The sequence below is a fragment of the Saccostrea echinata genome, unplaced genomic scaffold, assembly GCF_033153115.1.
Source record: "Saccostrea echinata isolate AGI-Se365-2 ecotype Australia unplaced genomic scaffold, CSIRO_AGI_Sech_v1 ptg000009l, whole genome shotgun sequence".
NCBI lineage: Eukaryota > Metazoa > Mollusca > Bivalvia > Ostreida > Ostreidae > Saccostrea > Saccostrea echinata.
The window spans coordinates 53744866-53760058 of NW_026889758.1; the positions used below are offsets into that span (position 1 = coordinate 53744866).

The 15193-nt window shown below is 30.3% G+C and overlaps 1 protein-coding gene across 1 annotated transcript; it reads right to left on the reverse strand.

Annotated features, from left to right (window-relative positions):
• Positions 1–7466: 7466 nt before the first annotated feature.
• Positions 7467–13560, reverse strand: LOC133182889 (uncharacterized). The gene is made up of 2 exons (XM_061317738.1): positions 13498–13560; positions 7467–7841 (listed from the first exon to the last, which is right to left on the reverse strand). The coding sequence occupies exons 1-2, from the start codon at positions 13558–13560 to the stop codon at positions 7467–7469; spliced, it is 438 nt and encodes a 145-aa protein (XP_061173722.1).
• Positions 13561–15193: the final 1633 nt, after the last annotated feature.

Here is a 15193-nt window from a genome sequence, read left to right on the forward strand (position 1 = left end):
AGAGAAAACAGATGGCGAATAAATATCAGAATCACATTTGATAAAATGATTTGTTATGTAGCTTTACCACCTTCAACAAATAGGTCTTTTATAGTGGTATGCACCAAACTGTTGTCATGTCATGGAAGGGCTTTTGTGGGCGGTGTCTATAAGTATAATTGTGTTTATAGAGTAAAATATCGTTTATATTAGATGGAATTGAAATTTGTTGCTTGTTCAATCTCTAGAACTCACTGGGACTCCATCAGCAATGCATATTTCATACAATGACAATTTAATCAGGATTTATTTTTCTGACATTTTATCATTTATATACCCCCCCTCCCCAAAAAAAAAAAAATAGAGACTATAGTGTCGGATAAAAAAGATTGTACACAGCATGTTTATTTAAGGATTGTAATTCTCGGGATTAGATATTTAAAAAAATGTATTGCATGCGTCTTACAACTCCTTGGCTAGTCAAATTTTATTTTGTCATGAATTGCTTGAAACTTATAAACAACATAGAGATTTTTATCAATCCAAGACCTGTAGGTTTATCAATTTTTACTCCTTCAAACACAACTAAACCTGCATTTATAAATACTGCAATTTACACTACTTTATATAGTTTATATCGTATATCTGTAGATTGAATGTTTTTCAAAGATCAAGAGAGGACAATACCAGTATTACCAGTATTACATGAATATTACGTGTAATGTAATTTTTGCACTGGCATATACAGGAGATGCGGATAAGAGATGAGTATCACAAATATTAGAATGAATGACAATGTCCATGTTTAGCTATGTGAAACTTCAAATATGAGTCGCATCGAAACGTAAAATAGGTGCGTAATAAAATAAATCGATGAGGGAGGTTTAATATATGATTAAAAAAAAAGATTTCATTAGCAAATATTAACTTACCTTTCAAAGAATGATGTGGAAGCAAACGTAATTTAAACTATACTTAAAGATAGTCGATATAATAAGCTTAAATGCTAATGAATAGCATAATAATTGAATGGTAAGTGGTAATGAACCTATGCAAATGAAATACTTGACAATATCAGATGTCCATCTACCCATATTTTGATAAGCATTTTTGGAAAATCCCTCCTTCAATGCATGAGTTGCTCCAACTCTAGAGCTGTGGTTTTGGATTTAATCGAAAACAGATTTTATTACTTACTTTCTTAGTATTCAAATAATGCATTTTAAAGACAATAAAGACCCTCTGCTCTAAACTTCACAAAATAATTTAAACTTTCATAAAGAGCTATAGCATGAGATTCAAATGAAAAATATGATGCATGAAGCGATACTTACTGTTACGGAAATTATTTTTATGTCAGACCATGTTATGTAGAAATTTTAACACAGAGAATAGAAAGAGTAATAATTTATTATCACAGCATAAAAATATTAGATGTACATGAAAATATTATTTAATGTCAAGCTTTTATATTCATAATGGAAAATATGCTTTCTAATTCAGAATATGACAATGTTATATGTGCTTGTAAGAAAAGAATATATCCATTAGCAAGAGTTATCTTTCTTATAAATATTTTTATTAATGGGAAAAAAAATGAAATACTAATAAAAATTCTAATTGTGACAAATGTTTTCAACTTTTAAGTCATAAATAAAATGTTTAAAAATAATCAATAAAAAATAAGAAGTTAAAATGATAACAATTTGTACATTTTCATAAATTGTCCTTTTTCATCATTGGTTTAAAAAATGTCAAGACATCCATAAAATTAATTAATATTGCAATCAAATTCAATTCTTGCTTTAAAAAATCAAATGATATAATCTGCTAAAAATTATTTTGCCTAATCAGAAATTACAAGATTTCGGAACAGAAGTTTAATCAAAAGTAGGATTCTTGCTGAATATGAACGACATATTTAGTAGCTCGTGCTCACAATTTGTATGCATTGAGCAGGAATGTAACCGACAATTAAAACTTCTTCAAACTTTGCAGCAAAATTTCTCCCTTTCCAGTTGTATGGTCCAAAATGTTGGTTCACAGTTACTGGATCAGTCAGATCAATGATATCAATTATCCCTGGGGTATTTCTGTCGATAGTAATTTGCACAATTATTTTTGGCGATGTTTTCGTATTAGCAATAAATTTTTTAATTCCTGACTGTGACTTGCAACATGAAATAAATTTTGAGGCAAGCCCCCAAGATCCCGAAGTCACATGGTTTTCCACACTGACGCTGGAGAAGGGGTCTTTTGCAGAGAGACCTTGGCTAGGATCTTCACCATGTCGTAATAATCTGTACAGTATCACCTGTTTCCAATATACAAAAACACTACATTACTACGTTTTAAAAACGAATTGTAAACAATTGCTGTATCATTTTAAATTAAAGAAATGTATATTTATAGCTGAGGTTTTCGTAAAAAAAAAAAAGCCTTTTGATTTAGGGGAGGGGATGCAGCTTATTTCACCCCATCCCACCCCCAGGAAATAAAAAATTAAAGTCTAACCTAAGCACCGTTGAAATGATCATTCTGTTATGCATATATATTAATCGAAATGTGTTTTCATTTTTACTTTTACTTTTCTAAAAAAGCTCTCCATCCCTTTTCGCCATTTAAATGAACTGTCTAATATTGACTTTACTGAATTCACATAATACAAAATGAAAGTAAAATATTTACTAGGAAAATATGACATTCAATTTGTACAAGGAAAATATCACTTGCAATTTACACATGGAAAATATACCTGGTACTATTTTGTATCTTATATTTCAAAAGGAAATCATGATTTAATTTAGATTGTGTGTTGACAAATATAGGGAAAAAGGGTACATGTAGTATTTGACAGTTAGTGTCGATTGAATAAATGGTGTATGTTGAAAAAAGCATAATTTGAAGAGCAGTCTTAATAGTTTGTGACAATTATTTTTTAAAAAATGTCAAAAACTCCTAAATTGAGTTATTAATTATAAACACAACTCACCATACTTCTACAGCTGACATAAGTAGTATGTTTCTGAAAATAAATACAGGGGAATTTTTTTGTTTCGTTTTCATTGTGCCATTAGTGTAAAATTTCTATTTAATAAGATTACGATAGAAAATATTTAACTAATCTATTTGCTTTTAAATTTACATATTCATATTATTATTGTTCATCGTAGCTTGATTAAGTACATATTTATGAAATACAGGTACATCTAACAACACACACAAAATTTCCATAAAAATTATTATGAATTATAAATTACCTTAAGAATGCACAAATTCACTCTTAATACATAGGGTTTAGTTATAGCTATTTTTTTCTTTTAATTTCTGTCAACATCGGGTACCTCTTAATTATTAATAATAATACATAATGTAATAAAATTATGTATTCCTACTTACATACAGCTAGTCTTTTGGCGTAACAGTTCTTTTACAGCTTCTGCGCATGTCTGCATATATTATCTAAAAGGCTTCTCATCAATAAATCCTTCAACTGACTCATTTTGAATCGTACTATATTTCTGCAAGAAAAAAATGTAAAATGACTATAAGTGCAATCATATAAAGTTTGATACATTTTAAAAAAAAATATTTGGCGTTAAAATTCAAATAACAATTATTCTATTTAAAAAAAAACACATAAACACTCCACTTCTTAATTAACACAGCTCACAGAGTCTATGGCTGGCGTAAACAATATATTTTCTGAAAATGAACACAGAAAAAATCAGCTTCATTTTCATTTTGCATTCGCAAAATATATTTTTGTCACGAAAGTAAAAAAAAAAAACAAAAACAAATAAACAAACCGTAACGTTTCAAAAGTTTAATATGCATAATTTGGGTTATCATAGCCGCAAACAGGACATTTTTATAGTTTTTCTCTAGCAGAAATTTATTAAAGGCCAACTCTACTTACTCAAGTAAGAAAATGTTGAAATTGTCAGAAACATATCCACTGAAATTCTCTCCTTCAAATGAAAATAAATTACATTCATTCTTAGCGCACAAAAATCTGTATAGTTATTAATGCAATTCAAAAAAGCTTTCCTGTAGTTTTTTTTAATCTTTATAAGAGAAAATAGATGGCGAATTAATATCAAGATTATATTTGATGACATGAATAAACTCATCGCTTTTTATAGTGGTATGTACCAAACTCTTGACATGTCGTGGAGAGATCTTTTGTAGGCGGTGTCTTCTATTGAAACCTATTGTGTTTATAACGTAATAAAGTATCGTCTATATTAAATTGAATTTAAGCTTATGTCTTGTTTATTCTCTAGAACTCGCTGGGACTCCATCAGCAATGCATATTTTTTGCACTTACTATTTTAAAGCAAGCATTTCTTTTTATGACATTTTATCATTAATATGCAAGAAAAAGAATAGAGACTATAGTGTTGAATAAAAAAGATTGTAATCCAGTTTATTTATGGATATCAGGTGTCGGGATTAGGTGAAAATATTTTTGCATTGCATGAGTCTGACAATATCTTGGTATGTCCTTATTTTATTTTGCCATGAATTCATTATAACTTGTAAAAAAAATGTTGAGATTTTTATTCATCCAAGACCTGTAGGTTTATTAATTTTTACTCCTTCAAACACAACCAAATCTGCATTTATAAATGTTGCAAAAATACTACTTTAAATACTTAATATTTGTATATTAAATGTTATTCAAGGACCAAGAGAGGACACTATTACAAGAATATTACGTGTAATGTTATTCATACAGGCAAGCAAATAGATCAAACTTTAGAAGCTGTTGATTAATATCTACTAACTATTTTGTTGATCTCTGGTCGTCCTATTTCTCTTACTTTGGGCAACATTTCTTCATCTTTCAGTTTATCTGTTATGTTATATACTCATCAAATTGCCATTCTAGCTTTACAATGTTGTATTATACTAAGGTGGTCGTTAAAAGCCCTGAGGCATTTTGAATATACATTATAAACAAAATTAGTTCTCAGAGAGAGAGAGAGAGAGAGAGAGAGAGAGAGAGAGGGTAAATTATTATAATTTGAAATGTCAGATATGGTAAATTATCATAATTTGAAATAAGTCAAAGATTCCAACTCACCATAGCAAAAATAGATGTCGTAAAAACCACATTTCTAAAAATAAATAAAGGGGAATTTCGGTTTCGTTTTCATATACATGTACATGTACTTGTTTGGGAAATTATCATGGTAAATAATTAACCCGGTTTTTTTTTCTTTAAGTTTTAAGGAGGCTGATTATTCAACAAATGACCCACCAGCAGATCCACCAGCAGATCAGAAATATGAATATTGTTTTTCTTGTCATAAGCTATTATTCAGTAAAACAAAAACACACGTTCAAGCTATCATATTTTTAAAATGCAATTTGACATATTTTTACAGAGAAACTCTAGCTTTCCAGAAGGTTCAAATATTCAAAAAACGGCCATGTTCACTAACCGCTCTTAATATGCATAATATTGTAGGTCAAAAATTCAAAATACAAATTGTTGTATCAAAGCCAAGTTGAAATTGCCAGATTTGACATCAGCTGTAAGAAGGCTCTGAAAAAGACCTGCTTTACTTTTTTTAGTACATTTTGATCTAAAAATTATTAAAAAAAAAAAAAGAAAGAAAGAAATACCTGGCTCGGGAATTGCAAATTTACAGATATTTATGTTACACTTTAAGATCTTTGAGAGGAAAATCAATAATTTCAGATTACAAAAAAATCAACAGGATGGCTAAATTGAAACAAAGATTAAATTGTGACACCATGGGGAAAACTGAACCATGTATTTTAGATATTTCTGAGATTTAAAAACTTTCAATGCAGAAAAATCAGAAGAATTAGTAGATGACATCGTAATATATGACCTTTGACCTCTTAATATGACATTGGCCTTTACATATTGCACATGTGTCCAAATATTAGGTTTCTACTATGAAGGAATCAAAAAACTACACTATATTTAACAACAAAATTAAATCGCATATAAACATTTTAAATATGAGCTCCTGATTTTCAATACTTCTGATGTCTCTTTTTTCAGAATAGGGTAAATATATTTCATAGTTTATAATTTTTATCACAAAGATCATTGACTATTGACATTTTATTCTTTCTTTCTGGTGTGTTTTAGAAGAAATGAGTTAAAACTGATTTCACACATGTTTTCTACTACCTTAAGCACATAAATGTTAAAATAAAATGTCCCTTCTAAACTCTATAGGTTTATAGAACAACTAACAGTCCCCTTTCGATTTCCTTGCAGCTGACTATTAGTGTGCGTGTCAGTCTTTATACTTCTGATTCATTCTATCTTCCCAATATTCCACGGGAATAATAGATTTACAATGCACTAAGTTAATGTAAAATGAAAAAAAATGTACATAAATAAATAGATCAGTAATAACAATAATGAAACATCATAATTAAATGCACAAACATGTAAATACATTCCATTCTTAGAACCCCTTTAATGTTATTCTAATGTTTTCTTTTATTATATCTGACATATCCTCCAGTTCTAGTGGATTTTTTTAAAAGAATTAAACTATATGAAATTTGAGAAATCTAAAATACATTCATCAAGTACGAATCCTTAAGAATTCTTGAATATTTGAATGTGCATGTAGCTTACAGAAAAGTTATTGAATTTTACACTTTGACTGAAATGACATGTTCATGTACATATATACATGTAGTTACATAGTCAAAACAACACATAAAAAACATTTCTCATTAAAAAAAATAATGGCATGTTCTCTGCAGCTCCAGTTATCTCAAAAACATCAGTTTGGAATATCACAGAAGTACAATAATCAAAATACACAACGGGATTCAATCAACATTTACCCATAAACAGAATAAAGCAATGATGTTTATGTGTATCAAATATTAGTCAACGGATAAGAAATTTTCACATTATATAGATGCATCCAAATTTTTATATGCGTGTATTGGCCTTCTTCAACATTGGCATAAAAAGGTCATTTCTTCACAATTGCAAATATCAAAACTAGAGGTATACTGTGAGCACTAAGCACACCGCTCATATGTGAATATAATAGCAAATTCCATATTTTGCTATGGGAATCCTTAAATATCTGTCCGATCAGAACTTAAAAATAGGAGGTACACAGTGGCACTTTATTTGAGATTCTGTGAAAGTCTTAAACTTTATCGAGTGGTATAGGAGTTGCAGATAAGAGATGGGTACTCTAAAGTGTAATGGACGTACGGAAAGACGTATGGAAGGACGGACACCCCCATTACTATATACTTCCCGCTTTTCAAGCGGGGGGAAGGGGGTATAAATATAACAATGCAAAATTAATTTCAATTCACTTAAAAATATATACAAAAAATAAAAAGAACTTATATAAAACTACTAAGATTTTTTGTCAAATCAATGTCAGATAAAGAACAAGAAGCTAAAACATAAGCAGTTCGTCAAAACAGAGTTCCAGTTGAATATGATCGACATATTTACTTTACTCCCGGAGCTCTGTTATGCATTCTGGAGAAATTTTACCCACTACTAAAACTTCCTCCGCCCAAGACGCAAAATTTCTCCCTTTCCAGTTGTCTTCTTCAAAAGTTTCTGGAACTGTCAAATCAATGACCTCAATTATATCTGAGTCATCTTTGTCGATCTCAATTTGTACAATCCTTACCGGGGATGTCCACGTTCTAGCCACAAATCTTTCAATTGCTGAATATGACTTACAACACGAAATAAATCGTGAGCCACGTCCTCTTGATCCATCGGTCACGTGGTCTTCTACACTGACGTCGGAAGACGGGTTTTTAGCATAGAGGCCTCTGCTAGGATCTTCATTAGGTCGTAATAACCTATACAGAACCACCTGCTAACAATTATTGAGAGAATTACAGAACATCACATGAATTAATTTTTCAAGCGAGAATCATAAAGAGTATAATAGTGAATATTTAAGAAACATAAAAATATGGCTTTTCCACTTTTTCTCTTCATGGACGCCTTGTCACATCAACAGAATCAAATTCTATCCAAACAACAGAATCAAATTCTATCCAATCTTGACTATGTCAAAAATTCTTAATGTCATTTATAAGGGATTATTACAACATCAACAAAAAGCGCCAATAATATAGCAAATAAATGAACCACTAGAATTATAGTCTTTATTATTTATCAATAAAAAAAATGTAAATTTATTACGAGATACCATTAGACATACAACTTTTTGTAGTTTTTTTATATCTTCCAAAACCTATATCTTTCCAATTTCTTCGTTACGTATTTCATTAACAAATCATTTTCCCAAATATATTCATAAATGCTTTTTTTTTTAAATTATAAAACGACTTTTAGTTAGAGCCACAAATAAAATGCGAGAGTCGTAAAAGAATCACATTGTCCGGCTGTCCGTCAAAATTAAGCTATGCGGTAACTCTAACGTTTTTTAAATTTTTGTACAAAACAGTAAGAAGAAGACACCTCTAAACTTTTGGGTAATATCACTTTGTCTATATGTCTGTCTAAGAATGTTTTTTCCCGAATTCCACGTCGCCTTCCTAATTTGCTGCATTTATTCTGAACATTACTGTATCGAGTACAGTTGATTTCCTATGACAGTCCTTGGGTTTCTGACATCGTTATTTATTTATTTATTTATTTTTTAATTTATTTTATTAATTTGTACAAATAAGATAAAATATGAATACACTAGATATAAAAGACGAACTTTAAAAGTTTATTAAAAGAAATTATAGAAAAAAAATTAGATCTAAAAATTTTATGTTGTTTTGTATCGATCTTCCTACGACTTGAATGATCAGAAAGTGAGGACGTTTCTCAATCCATCCATTTCTCGACTTAGGTGTTTGCTATTGCAAGAGGGGAAAAAATAATGTTTGTTAATTCGAACCTCTATTATTATCAGATATTTTCTTCTCTTTTTTAAGGAAATTTTTGTTTCTTTTTTATCTTGAATTATGGGGAAATTGCTGTCTTTAAAAAAAATTGTTTTTAGTCAAATTTATTTTCATGCGCATAATTTTGGATCAACAAACCTACAATCAGGTCGTAGGTTTTTAAAAGGTTGAACTTACTTAGCAAGCTACTTATCTTTTTTTTTTTTTTTTAAAAATTACATTTGTTAAGTTCTGACTACATTGAGTAAAAAAGATAGCGGTGTGGTAGAGCCTAAAAGCAAAATATTTTTTTCGGTACTTAAAACATTACACAGAGTTATAAGATCACTGTTAACTAACATTTCATAGTCATTCATCCTCATTAGGTATAAATGCAAATAAAATACAAACGTGAATTCATAAGTGATATAATAGTTTGGGGAAAAGATTAAAGCAATAACTTTTAAGGTATTAGAGTGGTAACAATGAAAATATTTTACATGTACAAGACTTGACGTGCAATAGTTATACACATAAAATGCAGTTCTAAAGTGATCAACTCATTTCATTGATACGAAGGAATTATAAACGTATAAAGTCAGACTCCATCAGTTTGTAATATCATGCAGTTGATAGTAGGCTATAAAAGACATTTTTCTCTGAATATTAAAGAAGGAACTGTAAATGCTCTTTAAAATGCAATGAATTTTATTCATGGGTCCTTCATACAATATAATAGCATGTTGACAAATGTTACTGTAACGAAGGTTAACATAAGATTGAACGAGTATTCCAAATGTTTTGATATGAACGTCTTATTGTGCCGTGAGAATTTCAGTTATATAATCATAGATTAATCTTCTGAATAGATAGCGTGTTACATTTACATGGCAAATAGTCCAGTCAAATTGTCATAAACCTTAAACAAATTGCAACAGAATTTTTTTCTTTATTTATAATTAGTAAATTGTATTATAATCAACATATAAAAACTCTAGAAAAATATATAAAGGCGAAAGATGTGTTTTTCAGAAATAAATATTTACTGGTCTGATAAAATATGTATTGCAGAAATGTGCTACCATATGCACCAAGGGAGACAATTTTAACCACTGTAAACAAATCACTTTTCTTCTTAAAGAAGCATAATAAAATTTATAATTCATTTTGTATACATGCTTTGGTTTAAATTTCACCAATGCACTGGAGATATAAGATCTGAGAATCTTATATATGTCTAAACTTAACGATATATTGTTGAAACCTTAGTATATACTACATTATCTGCATCACAATTTTTAAGCATGTAGGAACCTTTCTTTCAAATATTAGGTCTATGAATCACAAGAAATTATATATTAATCATGTATTTCTGTAAAAATTCAATCTTCCAATTAATAATAACTCGTGCACATATATAACATGTATAAATTAGTGTTTACTTCTCTTTTATTAGATATTGGAAACGTTAGGGGAAATATTCTATGGAAAGTTGTTAGTGGTATTTTTGCAACATAAAAATATTTTATTACCTACAGTTGTAAAAGTTATATTTTGGTGTATGACCTTGTTTAAAGATTTTTTTTTCTTTAGAATATTGATTATATTAGTGAGATCTACTTTGCTATTTCCAAAAAAAATAGATTAGGCCATCTTGGAAAAATTTTTTGGTTGCCCTCTCCCGACTGACTGACTAAAAATGGCCCGACTCAAAACTTTTTTGTTTTTACATTCCAGGACATCATATTTTTTTTCTTTTTATTCCTCTTATCCTGTCAGCAAATATGTTGAAATTGTCTAGAAAAAAAAGATTTTCTTACCTACCTGCCGATTTAATAATTTTACCCTGAATCAGGAGAGGGCAAACAAACAATACTTTAATGATGGCCTTATTCATATTTTGGGGGGGGGGGGGTGTGCATAATCACTATAATTATGCTTATTATGTATAGTATATTTTATTGTAATTTGTAAACATATTTCTTAAATATTATATTTGTGTCACTTTGATTCAGATTTCGCTTCTAGTTTCTATTTAACATAACCCCGGAGCCAAGTAGGGTCACACGAGGGCCGGGATCTAAATTTACAGGAAGTCTTTGAAATAAGCGGCGTTGTGGATTATTTGTATTTTTTTAAACACATCCTATTATGTAATAGATTTGTGCATTTCAGCTTTTTAAAAACTACACAACATTATCGACTTATTTTCCAAGTAGCATCCCAAATACACCTGCATATATAAGAAAAGTTTTGTAAAAATACTATTTTCCTATCACGAAAAATGAAATTTATCACTTAAAAGAGCATAGAAAATGATCAGATAGGTAATTTAATTGTCATAAAAATGACTCTAGATCTAAGCCTCTATAAGCAGTGCTTGTGAAGATTGGTTGATTGTATGTTGTTTTACGCCCGGTTCAAGAACTTTTCACTTATATAGAAACGTCACCATAATTATATCGGCAAAGTGCTTGAAATTTAGACCTTTACACGGCGCTTAGGGCTATTGAGCAGTGAGGGTTCTTTATCATGCAACGCCTACATGTACCATGATATGGGGCCTTTAATGGGGTTTTTAAAGTCTCATCCTAAAGACCTGCAACGTTTACTTCAAAGTGCCGAGAGCTTAAATGATGTGATACCCCCCCCCCCTCCCCCCCGAAACACACACACAAATTACAAAATAAATCCAAAGGAGATATAAAAACTATCAATGAACATTATATTGAATACAAAAAGAAGCAATTTGAATATATACTATTGAGGTTGACATTTAGGTGAAGAACCAGTTCCAGTTTCAAGATTATCATTCATTTATTTTTTAGATATTCTGTGGCACCTTCAATGGATTTTTACGATATTACTTTTTATTATATCTTTTAATTAACCTTTCAGATAAAAGCAATGGGGAAAACTGACTTTTAAGATTTCGTTCAAGTGATACGTATCCATAGATATGACGTATTTCAGATGAATGTCCTAAGCATGCATTGCTTTAAAGGGAGATTTGTCGGGAAGGGGGGGACTGACCCCCTCCCCCTGAGATTTTCAAGAGTTAAAAGGTTATATGTAAAAGTAACAAAAACATGTCTATGAACCCATTTCCCCAGGACACTTATTAAAATGGCAACAAGTCATGTGCATTATGAACCCATTCCCCGGGACACTTATTTAAAAGGCAAGAAGTCATGTGCATTATGAAAAGAGACCCCCCTCCCTCCCTTCTCCTCTGAAAAGGTTTTTAAGTTTGAGGCAATTAATTTTATTTATTTTCATTTCCTTTTACTTATTTGTTTATTTATTTATTTATATTTGCTTGTCAGAAAACTTCCGAGACTTGACATCTGTGATATTTAATATGAACCCTCCCCCTCCACCCCCCACCCCTGATAAAAATTCCTGGGATGAGTGCTTAATTGTCCCCTATATATAATTTTTAAAAAAATTATTTTAACTAATAAAACTTGTCATTCTTACTATGGCTACATATTCTTTATCCCTACACAAAGCCATACTGAGGAATTGGAATAGTTTTATTTTTCAATTATGTCCGTTGCCATGGAAACAGGAATTCATAACAATTAATGAAATAATTACCAGTTTCAGTGTGCAGGATTCATTTCTGCATGACGTATCAAGAAAATTCAAGATCATATAGATGGCAAAACTATTTTTATGCATATATAGAGTGTCTTTTTAAACAGTGATTTATCGGCATTTTTGAACAAAAATCGGGTTTTTTGAAAACTGAAAAAAGTGATGTTTGGACAAATATATTTTTCTAGAGTTTTGATATATCAAAAGGCACATTATAAATAACAAAATTCTACTGTAATAATTTCTGTTGCAATTTGTTTAAGGTTAGGGTGTTTTAGGACTAAATTGACTGGACTAAAATGATTTTTCTGAGATAACCGTGTCAGAAAATATATTTAAAAAAAAAAATCATAAGTATCAATTAATATGTTACAAAATTAGGCGCTTAATAAAGATTAGAAAAAAAAACAAAAGATTACAGTAAGTTGATGAATGCTTTTATCTGCTCCTCATGGTTCCAAAAATAATTATAAAGCAGTGTACAAATACCTGTATAATATTACACGATGAAAGAAAAAAGAGGCACTGCATAATACGTAGTATGATCATGGAAGTAAAAAAATATTACATGTTTACGAGTCATCTTATGAAATGATTACATTCAAAGATTAGAATGAGACGTCTCTGATGTGACTGTGGCTCTACTGGTTTGAAACTACACAATTTGGGTAAAAAAAAAAAGTGAACTTGTACTTTTCCTTTCCTTTTCTAATTCGTATACTTGTAGTTTTCTCTGAAAGGTAACAAACACACCTCCTTTGGAGTGGAAAGTCAAATGAATATTTTTTTCTGAACTATCTCAGAAATTTTTTTTATTTTTAGTGACAGCTACTTTATCACTCAATTAAAAAAATGAAAAAAAATGTAAACTGGTGATTAAATTTGATTCATCTGAACATTTTTTGCGATAATATTTATAGAACTTAATTTACTCTGTAGTTGTTACCTTCAAATATAATGCAACCATTTGCAATGTTTTGGCCTTCAATAGTTTATGTCCTAATGAGGATATTTCTGTCCACTTACCTTACTTGGTTCACAGTTTGGACAAAGATGTTCATTTTCTGTATCACTGTACGCTTTGTCCATGTTTAATCAATGCCTGTGGCGGTCTGATTTATATTCCTTCAGTAGAGGTAATTACGTACATGTACGTACTGTCTTTCTATATTGCATGCGCCTTACGACTACTTATTGCCATTTCTAGACCATCTCTAACTCCTACGTTTTTAAAGTCCTGCTCAAAGAAATTACAATTATTAATAAGATGTGTTTGTGAAACACTGATGCCCCCGTTAGGCAGCTCATGGCAAAGGTTAAAGTTTCTCAAATGCAAGTCAAACTCCAAGGTCAAGGGGAAAAAAATATTGGTGCCCAAAGAAAGGTTTTGTCACAAGGAATACACCCGTGAAATATGAAATCCCAAGCACCAACCGTTCAAATGTTATGGTCAAAGTTAAAGTTTTTCAAAAGTAGATCAAACTCTAAGGTCAAGGTCAAAAGGTGATTGCTTTGATTACCCCCCCCCCCCGTTTTCACTACTTTCTTCTTCATATTTCCAGATAGTGACGTCTTGAACAAATGAGTTATAAAATCGGAATAAAATGAAATTTCATCATAGATAATTATATATTACAGCATGAGTGAAGTATGGTTTATTAAAAAAAATAACAATACATGAAAGTACTGTACTTTTGGTAACGAACAAATAAACGAATTTAAAGCGGAGCTGCACAGGGTCCAGATCCTTTTTACAAAAGAACTTACGACTAAGATCAGAATACTAGTACGTTTTTAGAGTAATTTTCTTTATTATATTAACTCAAAAATGGTATCAATCTTTTGATTTCAAAGAATTTTAAAAGATATTTTTATTCAAGCAAATTTTAGCTGAACGTAATTATTTTGCAAAGTTTTACAATCAGATTTGGACTTACCCAGCGTCTCTGTTTTAGTTGTAGTCTATGATTATAACAGAAGAAAAGGTCAGAACTGTATAAACTTGGTAAAGATAGCCCCCTTCAAAACTACTTCTACTCACTCACCCACCGACCCAACTTCCCGTTCTGGTATCGATGAAGATTCAGCATTTATTTGATATATTATATTTGATAACACAAGTTGGTTGTGTGTTTTGTAAAATAAAAAAAAATCTCAATTTGACAGGCTTAAAGCATGCATAAAATTAATTTAATAAGTAAGTTGGCAACCAAACTTCAGAATACACTTACATTGATGAAATTGGCAGGACGTCCGTTGAATTGTTTAATATACCTTGTATGGTTGTTTATGACTCTCAGATCATACAATGGCATATGAGGTACATGAACATATTTACACATATACAAAGTCAAGTAAGGAAGAGTAGTATAAAATAAAAGAGTATTACAATACTGAAAACATACCAAAATCTTTTTAACAAACAAAGACAGCTTTATCATTGAGTCTACGTCTGTGGTGGGCATAAGATTATCGTCAAGACGAAACAATTGGAAAGGTATAATAAACACAGCGCCTTCGGCCCTCTAGCTATGTCCGTACTTATTTTGAGAAAAGTGTGAAAAACTTCGGCCTGACCAGACCTGCATCGAGTAATTTTAATTAACAGGTGAAAGGTAGATTTTGTGCGTAATACAACAATGATTTAACTTGAATTAGAAAATTAGAGAGACACTGCCAGTAAATATCATGCATTTCGTTTATGATATTGTATAATAAATTT

Excerpts from the sequence above, each read along its gene's own strand:
- LOC133182889 (XM_061317738.1), bottom strand. The coding sequence starts at position 13,560 with ATGGACAAAGCGTACAGTGATACAGAAAATGAACATCTTTGTCCAAAC. Across the intron at positions 7,842-13,497 it reads CAAACTGTGAACCAAGTAAG|GTGGTTCTGTATAGGTTATT; the intron begins GTAAGTGGACAG and ends AATTGTTAGCAG.